The sequence below is a fragment of the Amborella trichopoda genome, chromosome 2 (assembly GCF_054954075.1).
Source record: "Amborella trichopoda isolate Santa Cruz 75 chromosome 2, AtrichopodaSantaCruz75HAP2 v2.0, whole genome shotgun sequence".
Taxonomy (NCBI): domain Eukaryota; kingdom Viridiplantae; phylum Streptophyta; class Magnoliopsida; order Amborellales; family Amborellaceae; genus Amborella; species Amborella trichopoda.
In genome coordinates, this window is record NC_142337.1 from 61581586 (window position 1) to 61593654 (window position 12069).

General features: G+C 38.2%; 1 protein-coding gene and 1 pseudogene across 1 annotated transcript; both read right to left on the bottom strand.

Annotated features, from left to right (window-relative positions):
* Nucleotides 1-498: 498 nt before the first annotated feature.
* LOC18445203 (pentatricopeptide repeat-containing protein At2g33680) lies at nt 499-3636 on the bottom strand. The gene has a single exon (XM_006855344.3). It carries the CDS (start codon nt 3172-3174, stop codon nt 565-567), a length of 2610 nt encoding a protein of 869 aa, XP_006855406.2. The 5' UTR covers nt 3175-3636; the 3' UTR covers nt 499-564.
* A 2073-nt stretch (nt 3637-5709) lies between these two features.
* LOC105421516 (pentatricopeptide repeat-containing protein At1g08070, chloroplastic pseudogene) lies at nt 5710-8489 on the bottom strand (annotated as a pseudogene).
* Between the last annotated feature and the right edge of the window lie 3580 nt (nt 8490-12069).

Genomic DNA, 12069 nt, shown 5'->3' on the forward strand with positions numbered 1-12069 from the left:
CCATAGTGTAGTCTTGAGCTGTCATGATTTCAAGATGCAATAATCATGTCAAATTCGTTATGGTTATACCTTTATTATAAACTCTTTTGAGTTGTCCTTGTCTAAAAAATCTCTCTCTCTCTCTAGGAAAATTATTTCATGCGGGGCTAGACTGCATTTGAAACTAATGGTTCAAATGTTTTTTTAATATAATTATTATATCTAATTCTCAAATTTTATTTATTTTTTCATATTCATGATCTCCATGTTAGAGATTACATATCTTTAAAAATTAAGTCGAAAAATCCATCTCAAAAGTGGATTTTTAAGAGGTGACACATTTCTACATGGACTCATAGAAATGTGTCCCTCTCATTTCTACATGGACTCATAGAAATGTGTCCCTCTCTCTAATGAAAGGGAATTTCTTCTGTTTCCAGAGAATGACAAGTCTCAGAAACCAAAGCAACATAATTAATGCCTGAATCAATTATTTCACAAAAGTTCTCAATTCAGTGGTTTGATGGAATAAAAAAAAAGCCATCTTTATATTTCTCGTCAAAATCACGGAAAACAAAGGCCAAATTATTCAACACAGCCCACCTCTTTCTGATGCAAAAGCTCCTCCAAAACTGCATATATCTGTTCTGACTCAGGGTGAAACCTATCCTCCATCTGGAATACATGGACACTCCCTTTCACCTCAATCCAACTGCAACCCACTTCCTTTCTCACACTTCTCTCTCTCATAGCCTTCCTCACTCTACCCATTTCCTCCCACTTCCCCTCCTGTGCATAAATATTCGATAACAAAGCATACCCAGCTGCATCTTCGGGCTCTAATTCAAGTAATTCCTTTGCGGCCACCGTCCCAACCTTAGTATTCCCATAGTTTCGACAAGCCCCCAAAAGCGTTCTCCAAATCAACCCTGAGGGTGAAATTGGCATTGCTCTGATCAATTCCATTGCTTCCTCAAGATACCCAAGTCGCCCAAGAAGATCAACCATACAAGCATAATGCTCCAGTCTTGGTTCCACGCCATGAACTTTACTCATGGCCTCAAAGTAATGGAATCCCTCACTTAGCAAGCCTCCATGGCTACAAGCCGAAAGCACCCCAATGAAGGTTACTGAATCGAGCTTAACACCAGTGGCTTGCATTCGCTCAAAAGCACGAACTGCCCCCTCACCTAAACCATGGTGTGCATACCTTGTTATAAGAGAATTCCAGGAGACTATATCAGGATCCTCAATCTCTTCGAAAGCCTTGACCGCATAGTCTATTCTTCCACATTTTGCATACATATTGATAAGAGAATTTTGTATTGGGACATTCGGTTTGAAGCCCAACTTGGTAATGCATGCAGCTATCTGATTTCCTTGGTCTAGAGATGCCACAGAGGCTGAAGCACTCAAAACACCGATAAACGTGATATGGTTAGGAGCTAAACCATCTCTAAGCATTTCTCGGAAAAGCATGAGAGAATCCTCTGAGAGCCCATTCTCTCCGTAGCCATTGATCATAGAATTCCACGAGACGATGTCCCTGTGAGTGAGAGAGGCAAAGACTGTCTCAGCAGATTCTAAGCAACCATGTAGTGCATACATGGTGACCAATGCATTGCCCACAAATGGATTTTGCTCATAACCCAGTTTCATCACGAGTGTATGGACATGTTGGCCTAGTTTTGGGTCATCTATATTACCACATGCACACAAGGCACCAGTTAGGGTAATGTGGTTGACCCATAAGCCCACTCGATGCATTTGAGAGAACAAGGCCGTAACCTCATGGTGGTTCTCAGCATGCAAATGCCCGGTGATTATAGCATTCCACGACACCCCATCAGGCTCATCAATCACACAGAATATCAAATCAGCTTCACTTAAGCGCTCACACTTTGCATACATAGTCATTAGTGCATTGGCAACAAATGTAACTGAACTGAACCCACTCTTAATGGCGAAGCAATGGATTTGGGTACCTGCTTCTAGGCTTTTTGGAGAATTGCAAGAACTCAGAATTGTTGAGATCAAGATATAATCGGGGTTGATTCTCTCTCTAAGCATGAGAGAGAAAAGACTGAGGGCCTCTGAGGAGTGACCCATTGACACATACTTCCCAACCATTTCTGTCCAGACGACTTCATTACGCTCCTTTATGCTTTCAAACACTCGACGAGCAAGACCCAACTTTCCCACCTTTGAATAAAAGTTGATAAGTGAATTCCGAACATATGAATTCAGCCCATGTCCATGCTTTATGGCATGAGCATGAATCTGCATACCCATTGATAGAGATGAACATGAACCAAGGAGGTTCATGAATGTGACATCATTGGGCATGAAGCCATCACGAAGCATTGATTTAAACAAACCCGATTCCTCAATGCATTCATGCCCATCACCCATACATGCAGCCATGATGGTATTCCATGAAACCACATCTCTCTCATGCATCTTATTGAAAATTTTATACGCACACTCTTTCCTTTTGAATTTCACATACATGGCGATCAACCCACTCTCTATACATGTATCAGGGAGCAACAACGACTTAACAATGGATGCATGGACCTCCATGCCCTCCCTGACCATAGACCCAAGAGCACAGGCTCGAAGAGCTGCCGTGTAAGTGAACTGATTGGGCATGAACCCCTTCGAAACCATATCTCTAAAGCACATGAATGCATCCTTTTCTCTGCTACATCGAGCATAACCCATGATCATGGTGCTCCATGAGATGACATCGCTATGAGGCATCTCATCAAACACCTTAATCGCACCATGGATAGAACCACATTTGACATACATGTTGATGAGGTTGTTTTGTATGAATATATCAGGAACAAATCCAGTTTGGGCCATGTGGGTATGAACCATCGATCCATATTCCAATGATTTTGAGCGAATAGATTCGGATAAGAGGCGAGAGTAAGCATTGTGGGTTAATGGAGCTTTGGTTTGGGTTTGGGAGTGGGAAAAGAGGGTCTCTATAGCTTCTTTGAGCTGACCACTCAAGCAAAGATTGAAGATGGATTTGCTGAGATTATCAGAGTCGCCATTACTGAAATTGGGTGTGAGGTTTTCGGATTTTACATGGCTACGAGGAAGAGAAAAGAGAGTCCTACTCCAGGCTAGGCAATGAAGCTCTGTTCTGGTTATGAGATTCTTGCATTTGACTGAAAATATCATTATATACGTTCCCTGTTCTTCATTGTTTCGTACTAGAAGAGAAACGATATGGGTTACCCATAATTATTTTTCTGGTTTTTAAGGAGTGCAGAGGGAGAGACCTTCTAAGCTTTGTAAAGTCTGGTATGGTCTGATAATCTTCTGCAAAATTTTCTCTCTAACGAACTACAGAATGGCACATTACTCCGTTATCAAAAATTTATTTCATTATATATTGGAAAATTTACGGAAAATGAAGAAAAATGGGTAATTGAGGACAGACAAGAAAAACAAATTAAATCAAAGAAAAACATAATTTTATAGAAAATAAATAGAATAAAATTTAATATCCACTCATGATGTATTTGCCTATGAGTTCCATAGTTCAATTGAAAGATAAAATCCAAATCAAAACTAATATTCTCCATAAAAAATAAATTAAGGGAAAAGTTTATATAGAGTGAAGGCGCATTTAAATTTGAACCTACCAAAAAAATTTCACTAAAAGAGGTTGTTTTGATACTCAAATATCTTCAAGTCGACCATCTCGACATCAAGATGGATGGACATGAGAAAAAAATAGATTTCAAGTTTTGAAAATACTGCATTTTATAACACATTTTTGCACTGTCAATTTTTTAGATTTTCAAGCTTTAATTGAATTATCGATCTACACTATTTTTTAATTTTTAAATTTTATAAAAAAATATATAAAAATATATTTTAAAGTTATTACATATATTTTTAATATTAAAACCACATTTCTCGACACTAGAGAGATTTTTTGGACCGGCGACTCTTGAAAAGGTGGATCTGCCCACAGTTGCAAAAAGAACAATTGGCTGAATAAATGAGCCAAAAGATATTCTACTCCCTTGGTAGAAAACTGTCCATTTACTCCTTCAGATAAAATCCTATCAAGGATTAGTTTTAGGACCCTAAATTTTAGGGATATAACCTCTTGCTTATATATGTACCTCGATAAAAATATATTTCCTAATTGTAGCCATTAAACATTGAAAAAAATAATGTCTCAAGATCGAAAAGATAATCGTCCAATTTTTAGAATGTGAGATCTAAATGTTAGAAAACTCAAATTTCAATTTTTTGTTTTTCTGAGAATAATCATCTAGCAATCTTAAGGTGATTACCAAAATTTCATATTGATAAAACTCCCAACATACAACATAGGGACTAGAAGCAAACTATGCTCCCTCTGGAGTAAATAATACCCTCTCCATCTTTATTTTTATTAAATTTTACATACGAGATCCATTTATTTTTAGTACAAAGATATCACAAAACTACTATTGTTTGTTACATGTGGTATGTGGTTGTTGGGTATATTTCATTAACTAAGCCCAATGTCTAAAATAAAATTTCTTCAACGTTGTGACACATTTCAATATGTAAAATATCACATCCAATGGTTAAAAATAATTGTGACCTCATTGTAGAAGAATAAATGGTCTCATAGTATACAAACCCCCGGAGTCTTCAACTCTTAGGTGTATTTATGGTATAGAATTCGTAAAAATTTCCAATGTGAGAATTTAAGTAGAAGCTCCTATAGCTCCCTTATCTTTTATTCCTTTAAAATGTTAAAAGTTTATATAGCTATCATTCTCAAATTAGCCATCTTCTATAGGACAGGGCAAGTGCAAGTTTCAGACTCTCAACTTTGTGTGGAAAGAAGTCTCGCGAGACCACAACTTTGTTATAGTTCTTTTCCACACTCATTGCATGCCCCCACAGGATTACATTGTATATTTTTTCTCTAGGGTGAAAAAGCTAACGAAAATGATGTTTTTGTTATAGACTTTTGGGATCAATTTGGGGTCCACTTCGGAAACACGTGATGCTTGTTTTTTAGGGGGGGGGAGAAGACGGATTTAGAGGTTTTTAACACTTAGATTTGGCATCCAAAAATTAGATAGAATCTACTCTTTGTTCAATTTCAGGACTCAAGTGTACTTAGATTTGGCATCCAAAAATTAGATAGAATCTATACTTTATTCAATTTCAGGACTTGAGTGTTTCTAGGCACCGGTGCTTTCTTATTCTCTTTTTGGATATTGAAAGCTTGGTTCATCATCGTCAAAGCTTTTTTCAAACTAATTGGAATCGGCTACATAAATCCTGGTCCGCCATGACATTAGAAACTCGGTTAGAGAAGCTATATCCTAATATTGGGATCCCAATAATACTCTCATACGATTATAAATAGGGGAGCAAATGTTTGATACACTCCTCATCAAATTAAAACATAGGCAAATATGCTGGAAATGAGAGAAAAACTTGCACAAATTGTTCAGTATGACACAGTAGTTTTTATTTTTTCCCTAAGTAGATTAGCTAGAATGTTCAAACGTATGTTCTAACGTTTGTGACGTGGCCCATATGCCATAACTACCAAACCAAGAGCCTATTATTTCTGCTTTTTTTCTGGGAAAATGTTGGGTAAATGAACAATGTGACTCTTAATCATGAAAACTTTATGTTCTTCGATCAGGATAATGCAGCTGGGTACGATAAGAAGTGTGTGTACAAGAGACAAAGTGGAATTGGATATAGTTCATTAATTATTGAATTTGTTGCAACCATTCTGATGCTACAAGCCCGGGCAAGTCGGAGCCAACTTGCAGAATCTCGAATCTTAAACTCGGGGATGGGTTTCATCTAGGAACTCAGCAAGACTTTGCCAAGACTCAGGCTATCCGAATCGGGGTCATTCAGAACTGGTAGAATGCTGGTTTTGAGTGTCACAAACTTGCCAAGTCTTTAAACAGTGGAAGCTTCAGGGAGCGTGAGCTCTGAAACTTAACGTGGTGCAATTTGACTTGTACAAGTGTTTGCCCTAATTCCTTGGTGGATAGGGCATGAGAGCATGTCTTGGGTTCCAACCGTAGCTTACCCAAGTAACAAAGAGAGGATCCGTGTTTCATTAATGTACAGTACAAAGAATAAGGATTTGGAACTCCTATCCTCACCAATAACCCTTACAAGAGCAGCTACCATCTCTAAAATGGTGGAAACGATTCCGATCTCGAATGGTTATCTCTCGCCTCACGAGTTTAGAGAGGAGCTCCATAGCACAATGGCAATCAGAGCATATCCTAAGGTTCTTCACAATCCTCAAAGGCACCAAGGGCTCTGTATTTATGAGCGAAAGGTGATCGCTAACTTCTCACTGTGCCGGTAAAGAGCTTCTTCCTTGTCCTCCTCGTCCATGTTCCTTAAAATCGAACCAGTGTCAGGAGAGTAACTTAGACCCTTAAGCCTCTCGACTAACTCATCCCAAGCTAAATATATGTCTTGAGCTTGCGGGTGTGACTTATCTCCAGCTGTGAATTCATGAACAGTGCCATTAACCTCTACTGAACTAACACCTGGGGTCTTGCGAACTCCTCGCATGCTCATTCTCTCTCTAACTTTTTCCACCTCAGCCCACTTACTGGAGGCTGCATATATATTTGACAAGAGAACGTAATTACCATCATGAAGTGGGTCGAGGTCAATGAGATGTTGAGCCACCCTCTCTGCTAGCTCGAAGTCCTTGTGAATTCTACAGGCATTGAGCAAAGCTGCCCAGACCACATTGTCGGGTTCGATAGGCATTGCTCTTATGAATTCTTGAGCCTCTTTAAGAAGCCCAGCTCTCCCGAAAAGATCAACCATGCAACCATAGTGCTCAATTCGAGGTCTGATCTTATATTTGAATTGCATTGATTCGAATAGCTCGGAGCCCCGAGCTACCAAGCCTTCATGGCTACAAGCATTCAGGACCCCAATAAATGTGATACAGTTTGGGGCTGTTCCCTCTATCTCCATCATGGAGAAGAGAGAGAGGGCATCATTGCCGTGGCCGTGCATCGCCAAGCCCCTTATCATAGCATTCCATGAGGCTACATCTCTATTAGTCATGCCATTGAACACTTCTCGAGCCCTCTTCAAATCGCCACACTTAGCGTACATGTCGACAAGTGAGGTGCTTAGAAATATGTCTAGCTTGACACAATTCCTCTTGATGTAGGAATGGACCCATTCCCCCAGAGCCAAGGCACCCAATTGGCCACAGGATGACAAAACACTGACTAGGGTCATCTCATCTGGTTCAACCCCTTTCGATTGCATTTCTCGAAACAATTCAAGAGCCTTAGAGGGCTTTTGATTTTGTGCATAACCCCCGATCATAGCATTCCACACCACAACATCTCTCTTAGGCATCTCATCAAAAACTTGGCGAGCTTCCCTTAGCCTACCAAACTTCGCATGCAAATTCATAACCGTGGTCAATAAAGAGAAAGATTTTGAGGAAAAACACACATCCAAGTAATCGAGTAACTTATTAGCCATCTCAATGTCAGCCGCTTCAACAGCTGCAGATAACACCGATAACATGGTGGCATTGTCTGGTCTACTACCGGTCTCTCTCATCTCTGCAAACAATGATAATGCACAATCAAAATGGCCATTTTTCTCATAACCAGCTATCATTGCATTCCAAGAAACTAAATTCCTTTGAGGCATCTCATCAAAAACTTTCCGAGCATTCTTAATATCACCCATTTTAGCATAGGCACTAAGCATGGTGTTCCAAGATGCAATGTCTCTTTCGGGCATTTCATCGAAAACGTTACGAGCAGTCTCTATGTCCCCTCGATTTGCAGAGCTCTTTACAATGAGATTCCAAGAAGTTGAATTTGGGTTTTGCGTTTTCTCAAACACCAACATTGCTGACTCAAAATCCCCGCATTTCAAATACATATCAATCAAAGAATTTTGCACAAAAACATCAGCTTGGTACCCAGTTTTTGCAGCAATGGAGTGAATTGCTCGGCCTATACTGATGTTTTGAAGACTATAGCAGGCCTTAAGAACATATGGGAATGTGAATTGGTCACCCCAGAAACCTCTCTCTAACACCAGAATATATAGAGAGAGAGCCTCTTTGAATAGCTGGTTTAAGATCCAGCCTTTGAGCATGGTGTTGCAGAGCACAAGGTCAGGTTCTTTGATGGTGTCAAAGACAATCATGGCATAGTCGATTGAACCAGAAGAAGCAAGGCCATTTATGAGTTTAGTTATAAGAATATTGTCCTGATCTAGAGTTCTGCGAAAAAGTTGAGCTTGAATCTCTTTGAGGTGGTGGAACTTTAATGGTTTATGAAGCAAGAGAGAGAAAGATTGTTGGTGTTTGGGTCTGTGGAGAAATTGGTTCTTCGTGAGTTCCAATGGAGGCTGTGCTACACTTGCCATTCCTGCACTCTGGCATAGCTCCTGCCCCTGCCCGTGCCCTTGCCCGTGCCCGTGCCCGGCCAATTTAGTGCGCGAGTGTGTTTCGTTTTACAGAGAGGGAGCGCGAAAAAAAGTCAAAGCCCATTGTATTCCCATTGACGAGTATACCGTGCTCCCGCGGGAGAATATTGTATTATTACTCACTCAGAGAGAAAACTAATTCGGGAATTTGTGACTTAACTCAGGCATTATGGGAAAAAGTTTATATAAGGATGCGACTTTATAATGTAGACCTACGGGTGCCCCTAAAAAATTCATCGAAAAGCGTTAATGTTGAAAAACCTTTTGATTAATCATCTTAGACTATAAAAAGAAAAAGGATTTAAAACCATCTCAACATCGAGATGTATCACTATGAAAAATAAAAAAATTTAAGTCTAAAAAATAGTGCATTTTACAACATATTATCTACATCCTTTACTTTCAAGATTTTCATATGTTTATAGATCTACTTGATTTTAACCATTTTTTAAAGTTAAAATTTTATAATTTGATATAAAAATAGATTTTGAGATAATCCTAAGAACATTTTACATCAAAATTATATACCATGATAAAATTTGAAGGTGCACATTACCTCTACACCTGCAGATGCGTCCGTATGCCAACTGCACCCTTGTGGTAATACGTAATACCATCGTTACTTACACAAAAAGAAAATACCACTACAACCCCTAGCCCCTTCTCAAACATATAAATTATATGCGACTTCACTTCTCAACTGTTGGATTTGAATCATCAGCTAGGATTGCTCATATCACAATGTCTCGTAAGAAAACTCTTTGATTTTTAATATTTTCTTACAAAATATTTTTGGCTAAACTTCGTGGGATCCCATCAATTTGCATCTAGTAATAAATAAAAAAAATATTTCTCATAAAAATAAATGAGCAAAATGCTCCTGAAGTTTCAAAGGTATTCTAGTAACTTTTTATCACAATAAATATTATTTTATTTTGTTATCATGTGCCACATCAGATGTATGGCTAGGACTCATATGTGCATTATGCGTCCTCTCTTAAAAATCTATTTGAGATGGATTTTGGTCCTAATTTTTTAGGAATATACGATTTCTAACGGAAAGATCATGAATGTGTAAAAATAAATAAAATTTAAAAACTAAAAATGATATTTTTGGAAGAAAAAATATAAACTATTGATTTTTGTCTATACGATCTCTATTTTGAGATGGATGTCCTATGCCTCGGGTGACGCAAATGTAGATATGAGTCCCGCGGGGCATAAAGAACTTCTCCTTGTTTAAGACACGGATAATGTGTTGTCCATACATCGGAGAGCTCAATGGCAAAGTGAACCTGTCGCATCTTTAGCTAGAGTGATTGGAAGGATTCTTGTGCAAATCCACATCCAAACTATCTATGTGTGTGTTTGTTCACGACCCGTGGGATTTCTTTCTACCTCCATGCAGCATTGCTCCATAAGGCTTTACTTTCTTACTAAGCTCCGTCAACGTCAGGCAAAGAAAAACTAGGCGGTTGATCATTCGGAAGGACCAGCTACTGATCTTTGCTTTCTTTGACTACGGAATCAACCATGGATCAATTCCTCTTTCATTTGGAAGTATTGAATAGACCTATAATTATGAGCTTCATGTTACTTCTTCTAAGAGACATGTCTGAGCTGGAGGCATCTCAATTGGATTGAACAGGATGACAGTTATTCATTCTGAACTTGTGGAATTGTGGATATCTATGATTTTATTTTACCATTTCATTTGATTCTTTTGTTGCTCAAGCCGGATGATAAAAAATTATCATGTCCGGTTCTTTCGGGGGATGGATCCATAAGAATTCACCTATCCCAATAACAAAGAAACCTGACTTGAATGATCCTGTATTAAGAGCTAAATTGGCTAAAAGGATGGGACATAATTATTACGGAAAACCCGCATGGCCTAATGATCTGTTTAGCGAAGAGATAGAGCATTAACTTCACTACCCGTGAATTTGAGATTAAAATGTAATATTTGCGTTTAAAACATATTAAGGAAAGAAGCACATGTGCACAAACCAAATTTACTTCTTTTGGGGACTCCTTTGTAAATTCACTCGAGTATATACTCCTAGTGCAACCTTTTAAGATCCGGTGTTGCATGCCTCTGATATAAGGTTGATCCGGTGTCGCATGCCTTAGCAAGAAGCTAGTCTAAAAAATCTTCAAGCATCTTCTAGCCACTGCACAGTTGGAGCTCACAATCCTCAAAAGGTATAGGGAAGCATCATGAGATGATGGGGAATTGCTAGAGTTTTGATGTTGTTTTGGGACTCCAAAAGAACGTGTAGCACTTCCCGTAATCAAATCGGGAAGTGCTAAAAGTTTTGAAAGTGCCGAATTCTTCCAAAAAATCAAATGTACTATGAAAGGAATATCGCAAAGCCTTTAAGTGTATATGTGTGTGTGAGAGACAGAGAGGGGGGTCGCAGGCATATCCTCATCTTGAAAGTTGAGACCCATTTGTGTCTACTGCCTAGTTTGCATGTAAAAAATGAGAGTGGAGATCAATTTCCCCACCCCCTAACAAAAAAATGCTTTAGAATTTTCCTATAATTGTTCTAGATTTAATAAAAATCATAGAGATTAGTATTTTAACATAACGAAACATGTACAAAAAGAGAAGCAATTCATTTTAGAAACGATATAGTCGACTCCCAGTTATAGAAATTGTGACTTGCTGAATGAGATCCGGGTCAGCTTTTTAAACCGTAGTAGAGATGAACCAAGTTCTGATCCCATTGTGTCCTCTCTATGGTGGGTCCTTAGTGATAGTCATCTTGGCCATCCATCACTAGAAAGAACAATGGACATACGTTGCTTGTGTGTCTTTAGGTGTATGTATTTCGAGTATGCTATGCTCTTATAACAATGGATATACGCAATCAATCACATGAAGAACGAATCAAATTTGTCCCTCCCTCCCAAGTTGGTGAATCCAAACCGTCCGATATCAGTGGGTCCATTTGACCCCTGAAGCCATTATTAGTCGTGATGGTCATTTTTGTAACTCCGGATATTTTATAAAGTATATCAGTCTATCTCGAGAGCATAGTTTATTTTTACTCACTGATTCGGCAGGCTTACTCATAGGATTTTTTTCAATTTGAGACTTTGGAAATCATTTAAAAATTATTCGATGATTATTCTAAACAAAAATTGAAAGTTGAGTTTTTTATCACTTAGATCTCATGATCTAAAAATTGGATGATCTCTATTCAATCTTGAGATGTTTTTTTTAAGTATATATGGGGGGAAACTTTTCTATTGAGATTAATGGTTGAAGAGGTTACGTTACCAAAATTTAGGGTTCCAAAAGATAGGGAAAAGTTTCTATGCTTCTTCTACAGCATAGAAGTTCTATCCTCCCCTATCATATAGCCATCCAATTTTGATCCAGAGAGCCACTCATCGTTTGATTTTAGATCCCACGTGTCAAAGTATTTTATTTTTATTTTTTTTAGACAAATTATATGAATATGAAATTTGGTGCACACTTATAAAAAATATTAAATTTTTTTTTGATAAAATGTAATGATCAAAATACCCTTTGAAACTTTCAAAGGTATATTGATCATTTTATTTTATTGAAAATATTTTTTTTAT

Excerpts from the sequence above, each read along its gene's own strand:
- LOC18445203 (XM_006855344.3), bottom strand. The coding sequence starts at position 3,174 with ATGATATTTTCAGTCAAATGCAAGAATCTCATAACCAGAACAGAGCTT.